The sequence below is a fragment of the Vigna angularis genome, chromosome 11, assembly GCF_016808095.1.
Source record: "Vigna angularis cultivar LongXiaoDou No.4 chromosome 11, ASM1680809v1, whole genome shotgun sequence".
In the NCBI taxonomy this organism is placed as follows: domain Eukaryota; kingdom Viridiplantae; phylum Streptophyta; class Magnoliopsida; order Fabales; family Fabaceae; genus Vigna; species Vigna angularis.
Window position 1 is genome coordinate 5,725,595 of NC_068980.1, and position 23,642 is coordinate 5,749,236.

General features: G+C 32.4%; 2 protein-coding genes across 3 annotated transcripts; both read right to left on the minus strand.

Annotated features, from left to right (window-relative positions):
- Window positions 1-9,001: 9,001 nt before the first annotated feature.
- LOC108332304 (uncharacterized) lies at window positions 9,002-12,717 on the minus strand. The gene is made up of 7 exons (XM_052870776.1): window positions 12,438-12,717; window positions 11,908-12,006; window positions 11,616-11,765; window positions 10,776-10,849; window positions 10,427-10,545; window positions 9,707-9,790; window positions 9,002-9,303 (listed from the first exon to the last, which is right to left on the minus strand). Exons 2-7 carry the CDS (start codon window positions 11,912-11,914, stop codon window positions 9,210-9,212), a joined length of 528 nt encoding a protein of 175 aa, XP_052726736.1. The 5' UTR covers window positions 11,915-12,006; window positions 12,438-12,717; the 3' UTR covers window positions 9,002-9,209.
- Window positions 12,718-13,526: 809 nt separating this feature from the next.
- Window positions 13,527-17,095, minus strand: LOC108332303 (perakine reductase). Of its 2 annotated transcripts, XM_017567490.2 has the most exons (10): window positions 16,710-16,847; window positions 16,043-16,365; window positions 15,695-15,779; window positions 15,399-15,515; window positions 15,039-15,103; window positions 14,858-14,946; window positions 14,696-14,775; window positions 14,452-14,563; window positions 14,057-14,176; window positions 13,527-13,925 (listed from the first exon to the last, which is right to left on the minus strand). In XM_017567490.2, exons 2-10 carry the CDS (start codon window positions 16,344-16,346, stop codon window positions 13,740-13,742), a joined length of 1,158 nt encoding a protein of 385 aa, XP_017422979.1. In that variant the 5' UTR covers window positions 16,347-16,365; window positions 16,710-16,847; the 3' UTR covers window positions 13,527-13,739. The 2 variants fall into 2 exon arrangements, with proteins under 2 accessions (XP_017422979.1, XP_017422978.1); XM_017567489.2 differs by lacking the exon at window positions 16,043-16,365 and having other exon boundaries at window positions 16,710-17,095.
- Between the last annotated feature and the right edge of the window lie 6,547 nt (window positions 17,096-23,642).

The window sequence follows — 23,642 nt, forward strand, 5'->3', positions numbered from 1 at the left end:
TGTGTTTGGTGAATGGTGTTCGACCAAATAGTGGTCTACAAATGGTAATGGGTTCTAAGTTCACTTTGCTGTTGTTTGGGTTGAATTAATTGTGCACAATGTTTGATATATATATATATATATATATATAAATATATATATATATATATATATACTCTGATGTGATTTATGTGAATGCATGAGATATGATAAAATTACTGTGATGACTGTATTTTATGATGTTGACATGAAATTTTGCATCTGATCATGAAATGACTATTATGGGAAGATTTTGTATTAGTGTAATGTGAGTTGAGGAATATGAGTATGGTATGAATCTCATGGAGAGATTATGTATTATTATGTTATTAGTGTGTATGTTGATGTTGAAGGTCCCGTAGTTGGAGGTTATCCTGATACTCTAATAATTCATCCAGTCTCAAGTAGAGAAGGATGAATTATGTGGTGAGAGGAGCAGGAGGTCCTGGTCTATGTGCCGGTTTTGGACATAGTGAGGGGACTAACCTTGTGAATGGTATGAAGTATTTTGGAAGTGTATTTATAAGAAAAAGTAGAAGTCATCATAAGTGCATAACCTCCCGTGACCGCTCATCAACGTATCATCTGGATGATGGTATATGAGGATGTCTGACATAAATTTTATATGATGTTTATATCAAAGCATTTATGCTTGTTTTATGATTGCGGTGTTGCATGTTAGCTCACCCTTACTTGTTTGTTTGTGCCAGAAAATCATATTTTTGCGATGATCGTATAACGTTTTTGTTATACGGGAGCAGACGAAGAATCGTCACGTGGTCCTGTGCAGATGAAGGAAGAGATGGAGGAACAAATTAAAGGAATTCAATATTATATTTTCCGTTAAAGTCTGAGCATAAAACTTTTGTATAGATTTATGTATGAGGTTACGGGGTGTTACCGTAAATGTATTATTACAATATATCAAATTTTAAATTTTAAAGGGTGAATTTTTGGGATGTTACAAAAATCATACTCTAAAATTTATGTATTTTTTATTTTATTTTTACTTTAACTATTTAATTTCTAAAACAAATAATCCAGAAATAAAGAAATATATAAGTGATAGAGTGATACATCAATCGAATTACAATGTTATAAAATCAATTATTTGTTTTAATATTATATTAATTTTTATCCTGTTTATTCTCAGTTTTGGAGAGTTTGAAAAGAAAAATCAATTCATTCCTTCTAACATTAATTTTGAATGAATATAATATATAACTTGTAGTGATCATCTCCTTATCTTTTATATTAACCCACATTTAATTTTGAACACATCAATGTTTTCAAAGTGTAATATATTGCATTGTGGAATAAAGAACTAACAACAAATATTAAATAAAGATTCAAAAACAACCATTTGAATAAAAATGTCTAGAAAATCTTATGTTTAATTTGTTAACCTTTCACTAAAACAAGATATCAAATTCTTCATCTTCCATGTTTTGTAAAATCTTTTTTTCCAAACATATTTTCTTCCAACAAAACTTTGACGTGTTTGAATTTTGACTTGAAAAAACTAATTTCTTACCTTTAATGTCTATTTTATACTTTCTTATTAAGTCCTTATAAATAGTCTCACATTTTCAATTCCACGACAAAATCTATCTTCATATAATAAAAAAATAATAATGAAATAAATCAATTTTATACTTAGATATAACACAATACTTATCACCATAACTTCTATCCATGACACCATAATATTTGTTAAATTTTAGAACCACATATACAATTATTTGATAAATAATAAATAAGATAATAAATAAGAAAGATTCAAGTCATTACATCAAAACCAAATTAATTTGATTAGATATAACAATCATATAACAAAAGTGACATAAAAAAATATTTTAAATTTTAATAAATTTTATTTTTCATTTTGTCAATCAAGTTGAACCTATAAAAACATAACTCTTATGATTTGATTTGTCTCCATTTAGTATTGTTATCTTGGTTTCTTCTTTAAACAATACATATATTAAATAACAAATAAATTAAACAAATATTTCAAGGTATAATTCAACAACCACGTTACTCGTTATGACATGACAAAATCACAGATAATTTTAGAAATAAAAATTACACAATTAAATTTTATCCGATCAAATTTTGTACAATCAAATTTTATAAAATAGAAAAATTGTGGTTCACTGTCAGACAATTTTACTTCAAATATGATATTGTATTTGTTAGGGTTTTATGTAACTAACATCTGATATTTATTTATTTGACATGTTTTTCTTTCATTACTTTTTTTAAGGACAAACCTGTAATGCAGAATAAAGATAAGGAAAATGATATTCGAACAACCAAATTTGACAACATTTCGACACAGCACACGTGTCAGCGTTTGAGAGGGCCACGTTTTAAATGAAAAAAGCTGCTGCAATATGAGAAAATCTGATCAAACCTGCTTCAAATGTGACGTGGCGAGGACGGGCACGGGCAGTTTAAAACCCTTTTGAAGAAAAACCAACTCCTCACTGCTTTCTAGGAGTTCCCGACACTGAAACACATTCCCTGATCTGTTTTGTCTTCTCTTCTTTTCCTTTTTTTTTTTTCGACAACTTTCCAGGAATTCGGAGACATATTCCTGATTCCAGATTTTTTTTGTTTATTTATTTATTTTTTTTATTATTTCTATTTTTATATATTTTTATTATTTTTATTATTATATATTTTTTATTAAAACAAATAAAGTGTAACGAAATAAAAGACGCACGCCCCACTGTTGGACGAACGCCTCGAAAACACCAAACGCCTATGACGAGTACTAGAAAACATCTAGAACGGCCGTTCACTATGGACACGAAAAAACGTAACAAGACCGAACGTTCAATGGAGAATAAACTCATCAAGACCGAACGTTCAACTAACATAAGAAAATGACCGAACGCTATTTGCTGAACACCACAATAGGCCGAACGTTCAAAACCGAACGCTGGAGAAAATAAGCACAAATAGTACGAACGCTGAAGACAAATATCATGGAGACCGAACGTTCATCAAAACACTATGACCGAACGGTAAAGCTGCGGGGACGAACGGTCAAACGTTTGAACTGAGAATAGCCGAACGTCCTAGCGGTTGAATGGACGAACGGTCGAATAAGGCAAAGGACGAACGGCTGAAGAGAAGGACGAGCGGTAGATGAGGAGGAACGAACAGGACGAGCGGAACGATCGTAATCAAAACTTACTGTTTGGCCGATCGTTCAAAACCGAACGCCGGACGAGCGGTAGATGAGGAGGAGCGTCCTCAGACCATTTTAAAACACAGCACCGCCTATGTCGAACGGTAACACTATGAGACCAAACGTTCAGTTTGAGAATAAACATCCGAACGTTCAATCTGCGAGGACGCACGGTCGAACGCTTGGCTGGCAGAACGGTATCCGGCTAGGACTCGTTCTCTCTCTCTCGCTCGTGCACCCTTTTCTCCAACTCTCTCGTCTTCGCGCCGCTTCTCTCTCTGTCGCTCGTGCACCCTTTTCTCCAAACGTTTTGGTTGTTCGCGCCGCTTCTCTCTCTACGAAGTGATAAAATAAAATTCAAATTTGAAACGCACACCCTAAACTGCCCGTGCCCGTCCTCGCCACGTCACATTTGAAGCAGGTTTGATCAGATTTCCTCAGATTGCAGCAGCTTTTTTCATTTAAAACGTGGCCCTCTCAAACGCTGACACGTGTGCTGTGTCGAAATGTTTTCAAATTTGGTTCTTCGAGTATAATTTTCCGGCAAACAAATATTGGACAAATTCATTCCACATGTGGTTTTTTATCCGTTTTTAATGACCAATCCTAACTATTTCACTTTTTTTTTTTCAATTTGAGAGAATTCAAAACAATATCTCCAAAACTTAAAAATGAAAAAGAAAAATATCAAAACATAAAATACTGATAATATTTTTTAATGAAATTAATATTTGCAAATACATTATGATCAAAACAACTACATAAGTGATATAAAGAATAAATGTGATATATAGCTAGTACTCCAGGCTTAGCAATGCACGTTATGGAATTTATTTTATAAAATAAAATATGTTTAAATAAACGTATTTATGTTGTAATTAAAAATTATGTTAATCTATTTTAAACATATAAATTATATTTTAAATTTACGGTAACAAATTTATATTTGGAAACAATATTATTTTAACCACTAATAATTTATTTTGAAAATATTACAATTTTATTTTAAATAAATAATAAAATGATAGAGTAAAAAAATAAAATGAAACCTCTCATATGCGTATTTAAAAAGAACTAAACAAACTCTTCCAACACATTAGCTCAATGTTATATAAGATTATATTTTGAAGGGTTAAATATGTTTTTAGTCCCTAAACTATCAAACCAATTTGTTTTTAATCAATCTTTCAAAGTGATACATTTTAGTCTTCCTCCTTAAAGAAACTTTAATTTTTGGTCCTCCAAAACTAACAACGTTAAAAACAAGCTAATGTGGCTAACGTCTGACCACGTGTGTTTAGATCTTTCCTTCCTAACCCTTGGTATGTTGGTATTTTTTAATGTAAAGTGAGAATATTGGCTTATTAGGTTGATTGACTTCAAAGTGTGACCCTTTCTTCTTCGAAAAGTTGATTGGTAAAATGTACCTCCTTCATGCTGCAACGCACCGTTCTTGCGGTTGGATTTCCACCACCGCCATCACCGACAAGGATTTCCATCAGCGTCGTCACTCACAATCGAAATTGCCACAACGCCACTACTCCCTGCCGCATCGTCACTGGGATTGTCCTCTGTTGTCATCGCACAACTTGTAATCAGGAAACAACGAACCCCATGGTAGCCATTGACGCCGCCCAAGCACCTTTGAAAAATTGCGTTTCTTGCGGTTCAGATCCAACACGCCTTCAAAGCAGAGAGAACCCCCAAATCAGGTTTGTCCATCAACTTTCGTCGCGCCACCAGGCGGTGTTGTCACTGGAGCACCGTGAGTTTGTCTCATTCGCCTCCATCCTCACATCTCAAACCATGCGAAGCAAAAACCAGAACAACGACCGCGACACCATGTAACATCCCAAAAATTCACCCTTTAAAATTCAAAATTTGATATATTGTAATAATACATTTACGGTAACACCCCGTAACCTCATACATAAATCTATACAAAAGTTTTATGCTCAGACTTTAACGGAAACTATAATATTGAATTCCTCTAATTTGTTCCTCCATCTCTTCCTTCATCTTCACAGGACCACGTGACGATTCTTCGTCTGCTCCCGTATAACAAAAACGTTATACGATCATCGCAAAAATATGATTTTCCGGCACAAACAAACAAGTAAGGGTGAGCTAACATGCAACACCGCAATCATAAAACAAGCATAAATGCTTTGATATAAACATCATATAAAATTTATGTCAGACATCCTCATATACCATCATCCGGATGATACGTTGATGAGCGGTCACGGGAGGTTATGCACTTATGATGACTTCTACTTTTTCTTATAAATACACTTCCAAAATACTTCATACCATTCACAAGGTTAGTCCCCTCACTATGTCCAAAACCGGCACATAGACCAGGACCTCCTGCTCCTCTCACCACATAATTCATCCTTCTCTACTTGAGACTGGATGAATTATTAGAGTATCAGGATAACCTCCAACTACGGGACCTTCAACATCAACATACACACTAATAACATAATAATACATAATCTCTCCATGAGATTCATACCATACTCATATTCCTCAACTCACATTACACTAATACAAAATCTTCCCATAATAGTCATTTCATGATCAGATGCAAAATTTCATGTCAACATCATAAAATACAGTCATCACAGTAATTTTATCATATCTCATGCATTCACATAAATCACATCAGAGTATATATATATATATATATATATTTATATATATATATATATATATATATCAAACATTGTGCACAATTAATTCAACCCAAACAACAGCAAAGTGAACTTAGAACCCATTACCATTTGTAGACCACTATTTGGTCGAACACCATTCACCAAACACAACTGCCGAACACTACTATACTAATTGGACGGACACTATGAGATTCAATAGGTCGAACGCTAAACCGAGTACCCACAATTCGGTCGAACGCTACTACCGAACGTCTCACTTGATCAAATTCTAATCAGTCGAACGCTATAATCGAGTACTTAGACCGAACGCTAAACCATCAAACACCACATTACATACTATATTCCAAACAATTATACGCATAATTTCATTCAACTTAGAATCCAACACCAATTGTAAAATACATTTGACCGAGCACTATTCACTGAACACAATTGGACGAACGTAAATGAACAAACACCAGGCCGAACACTGTTTGGACGAACGTAATCAAATCCTACACTATAAGGCCGAACACTAAAATTGATACTTAGGACGAACGCTATTTACCAACAGGCTGAACACTATTTCACCGAACACACTATTAGGCCGAACGCTAAGACCGAATAAAATATTGGATCGATCGCTGTTTGGACGAACGCTCAGCGATTGAAACCTAAGAACACTAACTCACTTCCGAACGCTCATACTCACAACAATACCAAGTAAGAACGCTCCCCTCACAACAATACCAAGGCCGAACGTTTAATATCACACTATGGACGAACGCTCACTATAACACTTATGGACGAACGCTCACTATATCACTATGGACGAACGCTCACTATAACACTTATGGACGAACGCTCACTATAACACTGATGGACGAACGCTCACTATAACACTTATGTACGAACGCTCACTATAATATTTATGGACGAACGCTCACTATATGACCTATGGACGAACGCTCACTATAACACTTATGGACGAACGCTCAAAATAACTCTTATGACGAACGCTCACTATAACAATTAAGGACGAACGCTCACTATAACAATTAAGGACGAACGCTTAAAATAACTCTTAGGACGAACGCTCACTATAACAATTAAGGACGAACGCTCACAATAACTCTTTGGACGAACGCTCACTATAACAATTACGGACGAACGCTCAAAATAACTCTTAGGACGAACGCTCACTATAACAATTAAGGACGAACGCTCAAAATAACTCTTAGGACGAACGCTCAATGAAACACTTAAGGACGAACGCCTAAAGACATTAATTCACAATACGATTTGGACGAGCGTCTAATATAGTACTATCTTTACCTAAGGACGAACGCTAATACTCGCTAGCTTTAAATGACCGAACGTTCCAAACTGACTGACATTAGTCGAGCACTATACGGACGAACGTTCTAAGTTGTTTGATTCGGGCGGACGCTCAGAACAATTAACGAACGTTCAAAATTTGGCTGACCACTATTTGGTCGAGCACTGTTGGAACGAACGTCCAATTTTGATTCACCAAAATTGGACGTACGCGCAAACGCACCAGAGTCCAGAAACCCAGAAAACCTCCATCTTCATCTCCTTCTTCCCAATTTTTACTCAGATTTACAGCAACCACAACATATCTCAAAAATTAAGGAAAATAAATCAAACTCCCCTTACCTCTTGAAGACTTCCTTTGTAAAATTAGTGATCTAACTCCTCCCAGACGTGCAGCTCCAGATGTCCTTGCAACCTCAACAGTTCTTCACTTTCTCTTCCAGTTCTTGTTGCAAGGACTCTCCTCTCACCAGACGCCCAACCCAGATCCTCCTCTCAGCTCTTCAGAAGTTGGTAAAGCTTATCTTGGGTGCCCTTTGGACGGCTGGAAACGGGAGAAGGGTTCCCTCCCTCTGCTGCTCTCTCTCTTTCTCTCCCTCTCACATGCCAATAATGAGAACCTCTTCCCCCCCACCTTCCTAAGCTCCCTGCAATCAGCACCTCCAATAATTGTACCCCAATAATGAAAAAGGTGGGTAACCACCATGTCCCCACCATTCCTAAAATGCCGATCCTTACACACCACGTAAAACTAGTTCACACCGCCGTCAATTTGCTCCCATAAGCAAACCAAAATCGCGAATTCGAATTGTGAAGCAATCTGCTAGAAAGCCACCATCATCGTCAAAACCGAGGGCTAATGAAACACCCCCTCCGTGGTCGCTTAACCAAGAAGGGCGATAGACTCGTCGGCCAAATCACTAAGCGCCGTCAATCTACTCCCATAATCTTCAAAGTTTGCTTCAAGTTTGATTGGTTTATAATAAACCAAAACTAAATAATTACCTTCTTCATCAAACATGCAATCACCCGTGCCAAGAGTTAGGAAGGCAAGCTGTGAACACACGTGGCCAAACGTTAGCCACATCAACCGGTTTTTAAGAGGAAGACTAAAATATACCTTACTTTAAAAGAGAGTTTAAAAACAAATTCGCTTCATAGTTTAGGGACTAAAACCATATTTAACCCTATTTTGAAAATATGATAAAAGAAAATTTATTTTCTATTTAATACTTTATTAAATTAATATATTTTTGTCATCATATATAATACTATGAAATAATTATAAGATTATTAAATATGATTACGAGATTAACATGTGTTTTTTTAACTTTTTTATTATCATCTCTAACATTTTTTTATAGGCAAATAATTATATTAAATAGAGCATTTGAGATCTTCAATCCATATATATATAAAAGAGAATAGTGAAATGTTTTGAATCTAAACATTTAAAGTCTCCAATTTTACATTTGAACAACCTCCACAACAACATTGAATGTTAAAATAATTTTTTATTAAGCCTACGATTATAAATAAATTCACAAAAACTTTTTTTATTATGAAAAAAAAAAACATATAAACGAGACAGATGACATAAGAGAGATCAAAAGAATAGGTAGTAAAAAAAAACCATGAATAAACCGGAGAAAAAAATCCTTCATGTATATCCAATATAAGATAATTAATCTCATACATGTTTGCTTGATGAATCTAGGTAAGCTAAATATTTGGACCATAGGTTGGTCGAATTGATCCAACTAATTAACACTCCTAACAAACACAGCAATGGTGAAATCCAATCTTTTATAATTAATCTCTGTGTAAATGCAGAATACAGACTTAAAATCTCAAACTCTTGGTTGATTTATCATTTGGAATATTAGATAAAGAAAAACATCCAAGTTAAGAAAAAAAGTAAAAGAAAAGTTGTAACTTTAAAGTATTGGGGGGACGAACTAAACATGGTGCAACCTAATGCCGGTTCAATCTTCACATCAAGAGTCAATTTTTGGTAGTTGATTCTCCTCCAATGGACTAATTCTTTTTTTTCTGCTATCTATACCCTGTTTTAAGAACTGCAACCTATTTCTGCACAAAATTTACATTACCAGAAATCAACGACAAGAAAATAAAACAATTAACGAATGAAGGGCATTAACCAATACCAAGACCACTGCACAAGTGCGAAACCCTGAATCCACTAATCAGACTGCTGATATAGCTTCATAGGGATATTTACACGGTAAGGGCAAGTCAAAACCATTTAATAATCCAATAACCGTACTTGATAGCAAAAATTTGATGAAAAGATATTTAAAAACTGAAATTCCAAGATCTATGTACTGCAAACCTGGATAGCCCAAAACACCAGCCCGCATAAATTACAAATAATATGACAAAGGCTTTACATGTATAGCATGGAACACAAGATAAAAATATTGTCAATCAAGTGATGTGCCACAAAAACACAATTATGGATGATAAACCTTACTTGGAATCAGTAAGGCGGCCATGTAGGCTCCATCTTTGGCGAAAACCTTCAATGCCCTCAATTCCACTAGCAAGAATTAGGCGCCTATACATATGAAACCAAGGTACATAAGATTTCCACAGATTGAAAATTCTAAACATCACATTCACACACCCAAATGTCACACGATATCCAATACACAAATATTGTCAAAAGTTTTGGGTGCTAAAGTGAGGAAATAAGGTCAATCAATAGAAGTATATAAGGCAATCCAAGAGCTCTTATGAATTTAGTTTATAGTTTTTCGTGCCTAAAGAGAATTTATTTTATACAAATTCACTACCAACTTCAATAAAATAAACTATGTGCTTTAGATATTGGAGATCAGTTTGAAAAAACAAAATAAAACTTAGTCCTAGGTTTTGATTTATTTTTTAAATAGATATTAGAAGTCCAAATAAGAACAAATATTCTTCTCTACCATCATAAATTTTGGGATAAGTACAGTAATATCTTTAGAAGAGTAAGATAGAGCACCACCTTCCTTAAAATAAAAGCAATGAAATGTTTAGTCATAAAAGATAATCATGTCTAAAGAAGCTGAAGTTTCTGTAGTTTAAAATCTTAGGAAAAATCATTCTTCAAGGATTTATTAAAAGCTTGCTTTATGCTCCATTAGGATATGTAAAGAAAAGAAACATTCTAGACAATGGACCACATTACAGGACTACTTGAACATACCTCTCCAATGATGTAACTTCTGCCTCAAGCTGAGAGGCCCTCCCCTTGGCTTCATCTAGAGGCATTGATAAACCCAACTTCAATTCACTATCTTGAAGTCGCTTCCGTATCTCCTTATCCTGGAGTTTATTTATTTTTATTCCAAAAAAAAGTAAAGGTGATGATAATCTAACAAACTTAATTGTCCTAAATCTTTATCTCCAACAATAACAATTAGCAAATACTACACATATTAAAGATCATTCAAAGAAGATTACATATGATTTAGTGGTAAAATGGAAGTGATGGAGTAAGGAGGAAGAAAAATAAATGAATATTCATAAATGATATCTGATAACAATGTTCTCACCCTTCGTTCAGCACATTGCTTATATAAAGCAATTTCATCTTGACAAAATGGTTCAATGTCATTGATTTGCAAGCCTGCAAGATATAATAAAGCTCATAAAACGTTCAGATAAAAAAGGCTGCAATAGACAAACATCTAATATTAAAAACAATTATCTCGTTAACATACTGCACTGTTACTGAACCTTGTTGAAGTTTTAGTCCTTTAACTTGTCCAATCTGGGCATACCAAAAAAGTGTACCCACTTTTTTTACAAGGTCGGAAAAAAATCAAGTGACTCACGGTCCTACATAACCCTAATCCTAATTACAAAACAACGAAGCAAAATAACTGCTTAATGCATGTCATTGCATCTACTTAGAACTATCAAATGAAAATAAAAACGTAGATCTAAGGGCTATTTTTCTTAAAAGTAAATCTTACGATACAAGTTCAATTTCCAGAATATAATATGTTACTAGAATTAAACTACAAAAAAAACCAAGTATATAAATAAATTACTCTTATTTTCTTTTTGCGCCATTAATTTCCTTATTTTTTATACACATTAATTATTAGGATTTTAGACGTTCTTTCTTCTCTATACAACTGTATTAAAATTAAGACAGGAGAATTCACTACATTTATTCACTTAAAGGAAATGTTTATATATACATACAATACCGCAACAAGAAAAATAGAAAATACAACTACAAACTATATAAAAAACAAACTAACAACCCAAAAATAATACCAAAGATGCCGAATTGTGTACCTTGAATAAATTGTTCCCTAATTTTATGCAAGAAAAGGAATTAAGGGAAAGAACAGTTGCACCTGGTTACTGAAAAAGATACTTACAGAGAAATAGATTCCTGAGAAGTCCATCACACAAATCAACACCTTGGAGGACATGGGAGGCTATTTCCGGTGGTACTACAGGCGATGGAGGACCGGTCATTAAATCATCACCAACCAAAATTGTTTCATCCATAGTTGGCTGCGAATCGACTGAAACCCACACAAAAGTTTATTAGCATTATTCATCTTCCAAACATTTGAACCTTTTCATATTTTAAGGTATGTGACCTAAAGCAAAACAATTTAACATGCCAGTAAAGACAACATAGTCAGTATAACAGAGATGACGTACCATCCATGGTTGCTTTCTGGTAATCCTTCCGCAAAGAAAACACAACAATTCTGGTTTTTTCTGTTCTTTTTCTTTTTTATAGCAGCTCACAATATACGACTACAGAAAAAAAAAACACGGATTACAATATCATAGTATAGTTGGTATTGTATTGGTTGGCTAGTGGTGATCGGTGAGCTAAGGCTGTACAAGGGAACGGTTGATGGGTATAAAACTGCAAATGCAGGGGTTTACCGTGGCCTTCACGGTTATTGTATTTCAGAAGTGTGTCTATCTTTTTGAATTTAATTCACAACCTAAGGGAAGTGAATGGAGGAATAAATGGTGAGTGAAAAAAAGAAACAACCAAGTAATGTGATTAAATTTTTATAAAAATATACCAAATGACTAAACAAGTATTTCACCGTTACGGACAGTTTTTCATCATTTCTACAAACACCTTATGGGCATATAATTTCTACAAATGCTAAATGAAATGATGATGACCCAACATTCTTAAAATGTGAGGAAAGTGAAATCGGAGCACGCACCGGCACCGGAACCGGAGGAGGAGGCGATGCCGCCGTCGAGTCTGATCAGCCAGGACTTGTATTGGCTTTCGGCGAATCTGGTTAAATGGAGAATAGCTAGGGTTAACTCCGGCTATGAACTTGTCGCTGACAATGGCTTTGGTCAAGTGGTAGAGTTGCAATCGCAGGAGAAGTTTGATGACTGGCGCCAGTACAAGTGGTTCTGATTTGGGCTGAAGTAACTTGGTGGAGGAGCTCTGGAGAAGGTTTACGCAAAAAGAGTATTTTATGCAAAAATGAAATGAAATTATTACTTAACAAATTTAATTTTAAAATTTTTGAAGGATGATATCAATTCAGAAGTGAATACTATATTTTTTATTTATTTAACCAAATTAAATAAATTTAATAAATATTCAAATGCTTTTATTTTTAAATAAGTATTTATTTTAATTTTTTTAAAACAGACCGAATTCAAGGGATATAATTTAGAAAATAGTGATATAATGAATCTTATTTATCTTAGGTAGGGGTAATGAAAATGGCTTAGGGGAAAAAGCATTTTAGTTTTAAAAAACATTTAGCAAATAAGAATAAAAAATAATAAAAACACATAAATAATAATGCTCATATTTGTTATATCGGTAAGGTTCTACAATAAAATTAGAAAATTTTTCTGAATTCATAATACATTTTAGAAAAATTTAAATTGTTCCTTTACAATAATTTAGAAACTCTGGATACCTTTTTCATTTCTTTATATTTCTTACTTAATAACTATCATATGATGTTGTTATATGGGAGAAAAAGAAAAGGAGTTATTATTTACACAGCTCTGCAACTGGTGGTTACCGAAGCTGTCATAAGCTGTTTGAGTAATTGTGTGAATGAAAATGGATAAGATATATACAGAGTTATTAATTCCTTTGCTTGCATAAAATTAGGGAACAATTTATTCAAGGTACACAATTTATTTTTCTTCCTCCTTACTCCATCTCTTCCATTTTACCACTAAATCATATGTAATCTGCTTTGAATGATCTTTAATATGTGTAGTATTTGCTAATTGTTTTTGTTATAGAAAAAGGAAAAGTTGTTCTAAAACTCACATTTGAGAAAAATATATTAGAGAATTCATTACTTTCTCTTTTCATGTATTTTGTCTTTTTACCAGTCGGAGGAATCCATAAAAGTATTACATACAGAAATTCAACTGTCAAAAAAATGGGCTTGAACACTTTCCTCTGTCGCCAACCCCCTTTTCATGCTCTTGTACTATATAAAAAAACACAGAATTTCACCAGTTTGATAACCCAACATGACTCATGCACGCCTGTATTCATCTCCGCAATCACCAATCACTTTTAGTAGATCCTTTCCTTTCGCCGTGGCTTCTCTTATGCTGCCCACATCGTCTTCATCAAGAGCAAGAGAAAATATAGCATTGGCGTCTTGAATATGTTCTGACAAGCCAAGTCTGACACCAATCATCGATCCTGCTACAGCAGGCTGCATGTTTGACAAGAGGCAAAATGAAAGGGATATATACCAGGCCTTATCAATGTAACATGAGAATGAGATTTTATAGCAATAAGCACATCAAATTCTGGAGAGAGAAGAAATCAATCAACTAAATTCACCTGATCTAATATATACTTCACTGCAACCGTTGCAATTGAAACACCATGTTTAGAAGCTACTTGTTTCAGAGTCCGAAGTAGTCCCTGGAACAAATTCCATCCTCCCCAAGCATCTACCATCTGTCAACAGATGCAAAGTATAGAAAAAACATATGAATATAACTAAGTTATGTGGACAAAAATCCAAATCATCAACTTGAATTGTTATATAGCCTACATATTGATTCAGAGTTATTTGTCATTGATAACCCTTTTCCAGACCATCTACCAAAAAGGGTTAGCTTTACAATGTAGCATATTTAGAAGTGACAGAACCTTTTTATAGAGCACAAAAGGTGCTGCTAAATGTTTCTTAAACTACCTACAATTAAAGAAAGGTTGTCATGAAATCGTACCCTTTTGTACTTTTGGAGGGAGGGAGTGTTTATTGAAGGACCAGCAAAAGGAATAGCTATGTTGGTGTCAAGGAACTTCTCAGACAATAGACCACCCATTACCGTTCCATACCTGCATCAGAAATTGATCTAAGTGGAAATTCTTTTAGATAAATTCTACTAAACTTTCATCTAGTATTTGAAAGAACTATTTTCTATGCTGAAAATTCTTTATCCTCTAAGAAAGGGAGAGAGAGAGAGAGACGTTATAAGTTTGACTCCTGTATGCTGACAAAGCTCTGCCATTCTTTGTTGAGGACGCATATCGACAAGTGAGTGTTGTACCTGAAATCGAAGATACCAATAAGGTTCACGAACTATATAAATTATTAAAAGAACTCAAAAAAATTAAAGCAAGTGGATATACCTGATTGCTTACAACAGGAATCTCATTTTCAAGAATAATCTGTAACCTCTCTGTATCAAAATTTGTCAGAGCCACGGTCTTAATTTTACCTGTATCAAAATTTAACTAACGTAGTTTGATCAAAGCAAGAAATGTGAACTTATATATGAATTCGTAACCGTTAATCAGAAACAAAACTAACCTTCTTCTTTCAAGTCTGTAAGGTGTTTTAGCGCATCCAAGTAGCCTGGATTTGAATAATCCCACCTAAATCCATTAGAGATAGAGGTGAATTGTCACAAGAATCCTGAACTTCAGAGAGTTAGAACTATTTACAGAAGTAGTTTGGCTAGATAATGGGAATCCAGTACTCATTTCACTATTTCAGTACAGAATCAAAATGTATGATGTTTTGTATGATGGTCTCATGGTCATGGATGATGGTAATCGTTATGATTTTCCCTAAAAATTTCAAGAATTGCAAAATGTGGATAAATAATTATGCTGCTTGAACCATGATAGTTTGTAGATCAAATAAACACAATACAGAGGGATTAACTACCAATGGAACTGAAGCATGTCCAAGGATTCTACATCCATCCTCTTCCTTGAAACATTGATGCTGTCTTTTACATAGCTAGCAGTCATCTTAACTGGCGGAGGCACCCACTTAGTGAGACTGCACCAAATAATACAATGGACAATAAGAAAATACTTTCCTTTATATTTTCAATAACAATTTGGAAATATATGGTAGGACGCTTACCAGCCAAATACTATAAAAGTAGCTGCATCTTCTTCAAATCTTCAAATAGAAGAAAAAATTATAAAAGAATATGAAGTTACTGATCAACTCACCCTCTGATCTGCTCCAATAATTCTGGAGGACGCTCACGACGAACTCGGTTGATGAAAATCCCATATAAATCTTCAGCAGGTCCATCTGCAAAGCCCGAAGAACACAACAATGAGAACAATCCTCAAAAGGCATAACCTCTAAGAAGGCTTGCAAAAAGCTCATGTTGGGAAGAATCCACATCTAAAACATCCAACAATCACATAACACTCAAATTTGAACACATCAAATCTACTATCGCCTTCTATTCCTCTAAAGAATAACTTCAGCGTGTAGTCAAGGAATTTCCTTAAAGGGGTACATTATTTCAAACAGAAAAGCAAGTAGAAGCAGTTAATTAAGTTGTATACATATATCAGCCATATCAAAAGTCGTGAGTCCAGCATCAGCATATTTAAGCATAGCATCAACAGCATCATCCCTATCAATTCTGCCCCACCCGCCACTGGTCTGCCACATTCCATTCACAACCCGGCATATATCCAGAGAATCATTGCCATTCTTCACGACAATGCTTCGATTATCCTGTGTGCACACACATTGAAACGGCCTCAGATGCCTATATTTTGGTGTTACTACTATTCCTCTCCTAGTTGGTGTTCCATTTGGACTGAAAGTGAATTTGCCCAAAGAATGCCGCAACAACTCTGACATTTCCAAAGTGCTCAAGAACCTATAGTGACAGTAGGAAATACACGAAATAAGACAGCTCCTTTCAGCAAATTTACGTGTCGCTCTAACAAGATAAATAATAGAGTCATGGTCACAGTGCAGCGTCGTCACTGCTTTATCCTATATCAGCACCCTGTTGCTCTCCACCATGCGTTTTTATCATTTTTATTGGTATAAATAGATTTTTTGAGGGAATGGATATTTTTAATTGAGTTTCTGTATAAAGCTTTTCCTTTGTTTTATTACATATCTAAAATTTTGTTCTTTTTAATCAAGGTTCTTATTTAAAAATTATTTATTTTTGTTCAATCGTTATTTTGCTGGGTAGAAAGATTGTAAACGTACAGTGATCGGCCATGTCGAAGGTAGATAGGCCGGCGTCGGCGTAACGAAGCATGGCCTCGACGGCGTCGTCTCTATCGATTCGGCCCCAACCGCCGCTAGTCTGCCACATCCCGTTTAGCACTCTGCATATATCCAGTGAATCGCTCCTGTTACTCACTCTCACTCGCCGATTCTCATTCGTGGCCGTGCTCACATCGGCGCACCGAATGGAGTTTGCGCCGCTCCCTCGCCGCCGCGAGTCTCTGGTGGCGGAGTTTAAGCGCGTGGCGGTGGAGAATAGGTGGTGGTGGTGGTGGCTTAATATAACTGTCATTTCTTGTGGACCGAGTTTGACACAGAAGACGCAGAAGAGGATAACGAGAAGTAGACTCAACTATTCAGAATGAATGGTTTCATTCCTTCACCCGTTTTTCAAATGGGCCCAGATCCGCAAGCCCGTACATATTATCAGACGAGCCCTTTTCTTACGAAACCTATGTCATCGATTATTTTCCAACTTTATATAAATTAGAATAATTATTTTAATTAATATATATCTATGATCTATAATTTATATCTATCATTCTATAATTATTAATAAAGAAAATTTATATTTTATAATAGTTTTTTAATATACCAATTTTATTACCACTTTTACGTTTTCAACGTAACCTATTTTATTCATTTCATTATTTATAAAAAATACTTACAATAGCTACTAATTATATTCAAATAGATTATAATTATAAGATTATAAAATTTAATAAAAGATACTTATTTAAATAACTAAATTCTTATAACTTCAATTAATAGCTTTTTAATTGTATTTTTTATTATAAAAAAAATACTATGCACCTATGTTTCATTAGCTTTTTAGCTATTCTTCTCTAGGGTAGGCAAGCTCTTCGCCATTCTCCATCTCAGCTTTGTCATTGCTAGGTCGTGTGATGTGTCTTATGTTGTTACTAGTGCCACCGACATCACTTCCCTCTCCTTCCTCCCTTTCTTCAAGTGAAAAGACTCTTCCAAGTCTTACCCGTTTCCCCTTTAATTGATTACTGTGTTCACTGGCTAAAATGAGTATCCTCGATTTATCTGGTCTGTGTGTATATCCTGGTGTGTTGTGTGAACAATATGGTAAGGAAAAAGACGAAGAGTTTGAGGGAGAGCGATGAAGGAATTTATGTTTTTGTGTCTGTGTTTGTATAAAGTGAAGATGATGATCTATTCACGATGTGTTGGGTATAAAAAAAGTCGCACATTAGATAAAACAAGATATAAATATGAATTTATATACACATAAAATATATTGGTAAAAGGTTTTTTGAAGTGGTACCAAAAATAAATCTACGAGAGTTTAGTTCAAAGAGGGACAATATAAAGTTGAAACTTGAAGATGGTAATGAATTTTTATCTATTATGCGTGTGTGAGAATGATTATGATGATGCCTTTTGAAAATTTGGAAGAGTATAGAAATGAAATTTGTATCTATTATTTGTACAAAATTATTTATTTTATACATTTTAAAAATTACATTAGTTATTTAAATAAAATTCCAAAAGTGTTTATACTGTTAAATAGTAGTTCTTTTTTTAATAATTGTATCTTTATTATTATTTTAATTAATCGGAGCAAGGTTGTCTACAATGAAAACCATTAGTATCATACAAAAGTTGATAAAAGCACACAATACAACAAAATGAGAAATGTACATAGTGTTATGTAAGAGTTGAGTTTGGTTAAGGAGAATGAGAATAAGAACATATAGACTCTACTTTGGTGATTGAGAAGTAGAGGCTGGTGATTGAGACTTCTCAAGTCTAATAATCCTTTGCTCCATCTGTGAATTAAACAACAAAGTAATTAAACATAAAAGAAGAGTGAAAATGAACAAAAGCTAAACTATCTTTTTCTCGTATCATTAATGTCTTTATGAGAGAAAGGAGAGAAAGATATTATATATACCTGAGCAAAGGAAGCCAACTTATTCTTGGTACTGCCAAAATCCTTTTTTAATAACATCAAACTTCGAGAAAAACTGAACATCAGAATTCATACACAAAAATTAATTAGTATCAAATCTAACAGTGAAATGTATCAAAATTACAGACTCTCAAAATCTAACAATGATAAAAATTAGAAAAAGAATAACACATTATAATACATGTTGTGTAACTTGTTTTCCAAATTACTATCCTATCCTACCAGAAACAATTCATATTCCTGGCTTTTTTTCTATATGCACCTGCAACATTGATTTCTCCTACATTTATCTATGCATCTAAGGGTTAACTATTGCATGTTCCAGTAATATTTTGCTTATAGCATTATCTTTCTAAATTTCTTATGCCACCTTCCATTGTATCACTGATTTTCCTACTCTATTTATTTTTGCATGAGAGGACCAACTCATGCATATTCCTGTAGCATTTCACTTTCAACACCATCTTTATATCTCATTCCATGTGCAATTAAAATGTGTTTTAAAGTGGCTCTTATATTCATGCCTTATTTCAACACTTTCTCAGTTACAAGAAGAATGAACTTCTCGAATATGAGATTAGGTATTTGTAGGTGATCACTTGATAAATTCTGAATGATTTTGACATCATCTTAATATCTTTCTATTATTATCTCAACGTCTCAAAATCGACTTTTTCATAATATTTATATTACACTTATATATTATAATTTGACTTTATCCTTAATTAATATAATATTAAAAAAAACAATATAAGACATTAATTTTATTATTTCATATATAGCCTAAGTTACTTACTTGTTCATTACCTCTAAACATTGGTATCTCGCTTTCCAAATCTTATATACACAAGGTGGTACAATATTTGCATAAAAGATGTTGCATTATTAATATTCTATCAAAAAATAAGTGATATAAGATTGAACATGTATTCGTATCCTAAGTGTTATTCAATAATTTCCAATAAAAATATTTTAATAGATAGAAAGAGTATACTGTATAAATGATTGAAATACAAAATAAAGAACGAGAAAGAAAAAAGATTACTTTTGGTGGTTGTTCTCATCACAAGCTTTGATGACATTATAACATGCAACCTTCACAAGCTCTGCACCAATTCTGCGACATCAGTTACAAATATAAATACAACTTCAAATAATATTCAGAATAATCATATTCTGACATGCATGATAAGAAAAACTACAATACACTTGTTAATGAAGATGATATATTTATTAAATTATCTAAGGTCCAAAATTGAGTAATTAAATGACTTTTTTAAACTATAAGATTTATATGAACATTATATATATATATATATATATATATATATATATATATATATATATATATATATATATATATAAACATAGGAATTAACATCAAATGTTTGTTTATGCTATCAAAATCAAAGGAAAAATTATGGATGATTAGATATAGTTATGAATAAATAAATGTAGTAATAAAATTTGTATGAGCTTATAATAAATAAATTCAAAACTACAACATTTTTGTTCAACTTTTCAAATTAAATATGTTCTCTCTCCAATAAAAACTAATATTGTAAATGATTTATATATCTAAATAATGCACTGTAGATTGTTATTTATCTATTTTGACTAACTAAATTGGAAAACTTTCAAACTTACGTACTTATATGAAGACTTGTGTTTTCACATAAAATTAATATTGAATGTCTTCTATGTTATTCATTAAAATTTATAGCATATGGAACCAACTTTATGTAGAACTTGTTTTCTTCCTTGCATAATTAAACAATGTTATGTAAAAACTTGACTTTTTAGAAATGGTCTTTAATACTCATAATATCTATCCTAATATGCACAATAAAGATATAACAATATATTTGTCAACAGTGAAAAAGGAACACCATATATACTACATTGGTTACTATGAAATTGTAATAAAAAATAATTGAATTGACACTTTTATAAATAACACTTGCATATTACATTATTTATTCTAATAAAAGTCAATGTAGGTCACTTATAAAATCACGTACTACATCACTTATAAAAAGAATTGATGTATTACATGAACATTATTGGGGGTACAAATAGATGTGACTTTACACTTTGTTATTTTTTTCTTTAATCATCTTTCTATGTTTTCTGCTTGTTCTAACAATGTTACTCTTATGAAATCTTTCATTACAACACATCACCTCCACACGAAACCATATTTGCATACAAAATCCATCGTGTGAAGTATCTCTCCACACATAGTAATAACCTTGTTCTTCTTTCTTCACGATGTTGCCTCCTTCAATTGCATGAAGCCAACAATCCATGCAAAAGTCACCACATAACGCTACCAATTGATGACCTCCTTCCGTAATCTATAATTAATATACTAATAATTGCGTTGAATATGTTTAATTTTTGGTTTGTGGTTGTCAATAAATTCATACTTTCCTTTTATCAGTGGTTAAAGTTTTCTTGACTTAGTATCTTATTTGGATTCAAGTCTTTCATGTAGAATATGTTCTCTTTTTTGTTTAAAATTAAACAATTCTATATAAAAGTTTAACCATTTTGGAAAAGTGTATCTTTAATACTCACAATAGTCATTTTAATATGTATGGTAAAATAATATTGTATATGTTACTTTGGTTACTGTCATAAAAACAATGTAGTGACATTTGTATAAATAAGTCCTCACATATTACATTGATTTTATTAAGAATCAATATAGTATTTCACTTAATACATTAGTTCCTATTATAACCATAAGTTATAATAAGATTTAATGTAATATGTGGGCAATATCAAGGTGTAAATGATTGACTTTTCATATTTTGCTATTTTTTTTGTTTTTGAGCATCATTTTCATCTTTGTTTGCTTTCATGACGCTACTCATGTAAGAAATCTCTTATTGCAACACATCACTTTAATGCAAAGTCATCTTTGCATAAAAAAATCCACCATGTGAAGTCACCTCACCATGTGTAACAACGACAATTGTTCTCCCTTCTTGTTTTTTATGTTTCCTCCTTTAATCATGTGTAACCAACATTCTACACAAAACTCACCATTACCTAGTGCTTCTCTTTTTTCATAATGTACTTATTTCTACCACACTCAATAGTCATACATCATTTAGGAGACTAGACCTATAATATTTTAAACACTCATTCTTCCTTTCATCTTCCAAAACACCTTTTAAGAACAAAGCAATGACGAAACTTCATAGAGTCAAAATGGACAATACCTTAAATGAAGATTGATTGATCCTAACAATCTCACTTAATAAATTTGGGATCAGAACATTGACATCCATCGTGGAGGCTAGTGGTGAAATTTTCTCGTGTATTATTTGAATTTAAATATGTAAAAGTATCATTTTGTTTCTATTTTGTTTTCAAAAAAAAATTGACATATAACATCAATTCATCATTATGTAACTCATGTTATATGTGAAACTTTTTCCATAAGTTAAAGTTATAATATATATATATATATATATATATATATATATATATATATATATATATAAAAGCTGTATAACCAATATAAAATAATTATATAAAAAGCTTATTCATTCATCATGTATTTGGTGAAAATTTAATATTGATATAATAAAATAATGAATTATATATTTTAAAGTTTCACTTAGTAATAACCAAAATTTCATATTAAATAAATAAATAAAATCTTTCACACTCTACAATTTTTTATAAAAACTTGCATGCTTTTAAATGAAAATTAAGATACAATGTTTTTTATGTTGTCTATAACAAAGGAGAAATATGGTGACTAAATATAATTACAAATAAGTGAATAAAACAATAAAAAGGGTGTGACTTATAATGAATAAATTAAAAATTACAATACTTTAAATCAAATTATCATATGTTACTCAAGGAAGATAGGTTTAATGATCAACCAAATTAACTATATTAACCACAAACTGGTATAATGTTTTTCTTTCCATAATTTTACTTGATATTCTAAAATTTCTTTTCAACTATTACAACATTCTTAAGTATTGCTTAACAACATTAGTTTTTTCCTATACCAAAGTAAAAAATAACAACAAATATATCAAAATGCATAGAGTTAACTAACCACTCATTTTTAAAACACATTGTAATAAGTAAATATTGCAAGCTACCTTGTGCTTTTATCCTCTATTCCACGAGCAAGAGGGGTCAACTTATGCAAGTCAATTTTTTGATTTTCTCTGCAAATGTTAAAAAAAAAAGATCAAAATGAAAATACGCAAATATTTAATATGAACATAAAGTAAATAATAAAATGACCAATAACATTACTCATGACGTAAAATTTCAGCCAAGATCCTTTCAACATCTGCAACATATGTTTCTATCAACTGCACAACATGATTTGGTTCACCAATGCGCTTCAAAGCCATGATTTCGTTAAATTGATCATTCACTACCCCCTTCATACATAAGAAATATGAATAAACATAAATTATTTTTAAAATTGTATAATTTGATTGAAAATAATAAATAAAAAATGAAAAAAAATGTTAGAAATAGAACAATGAATCATAAATATTGTTTTTTCTTTCTTTTTCCTCCATACTAAATGTAAGGTTTACGAAAGAGATTCACTAGAGAAATAAGATCAATAAAACTTGAATCTAAATACATGAGAGATTGACATCATTCTTTGCCTAAAATATTAAAACAATGAGTTAATGCATCTTACTTTATATCTACTTTTCTTATTTCTGTCTAATATGAGACTTAGACTTTCTAACACTAAACACCCAAAATTTATTATCTGTCTTCAATTTTTTTTTCTCTAATGCACCAAGCACATTCTAAAATAATAGTTTATTATATAAATTTAGATTTGTATAAAAAAACCTCAATTACTAAATCTTATGTAATCCAATAACCAAAACTTATGTGTGCAGAACTTCTAATATACCCAAACATGCTCGTTTTATCATGTAAAGAAACATTGTTGAATATCATGA

What these genes read in the sequence shown, in the direction of transcription:
- LOC108332303 (XM_017567489.2), bottom strand. Translation starts at nt 17,022, where the DNA reads ATGACAGTTATATTAAGCCACCACCACCACCACCTATTCTCCACCGCC. An exon ending in TTATTGGAGCAGATCAGAGG is followed by an intron (nt 15,516 to 15,694) that starts GTGAGTTGATCA and finishes TATTTGGTGCAG; the next exon opens with TCTCACTAAGTGGGTGCCTC. An exon ending in CCCTCCAAAAGTACAAAAGG is followed by an intron (nt 14,177 to 14,451) that starts GTACGATTTCAT and finishes ATCTGTTGACAG; the next exon opens with ATGGTAGATGCTTGGGGAGG.
- LOC108332304 (XM_052870776.1), bottom strand. An exon ending in AGCAATGTGCTGAACGAAGG is followed by an intron (nt 10,546 to 10,775) that starts GTGAGAACATTG and finishes AATAAACTCCAG; the next exon opens with GATAAGGAGATACGGAAGCG. An exon ending in GGCCGCCTTACTGATTCCAA is followed by an intron (nt 9,304 to 9,706) that starts GTAAGGTTTATC and finishes AATTTTGTGCAG; the next exon opens with AAATAGGTTGCAGTTCTTAA.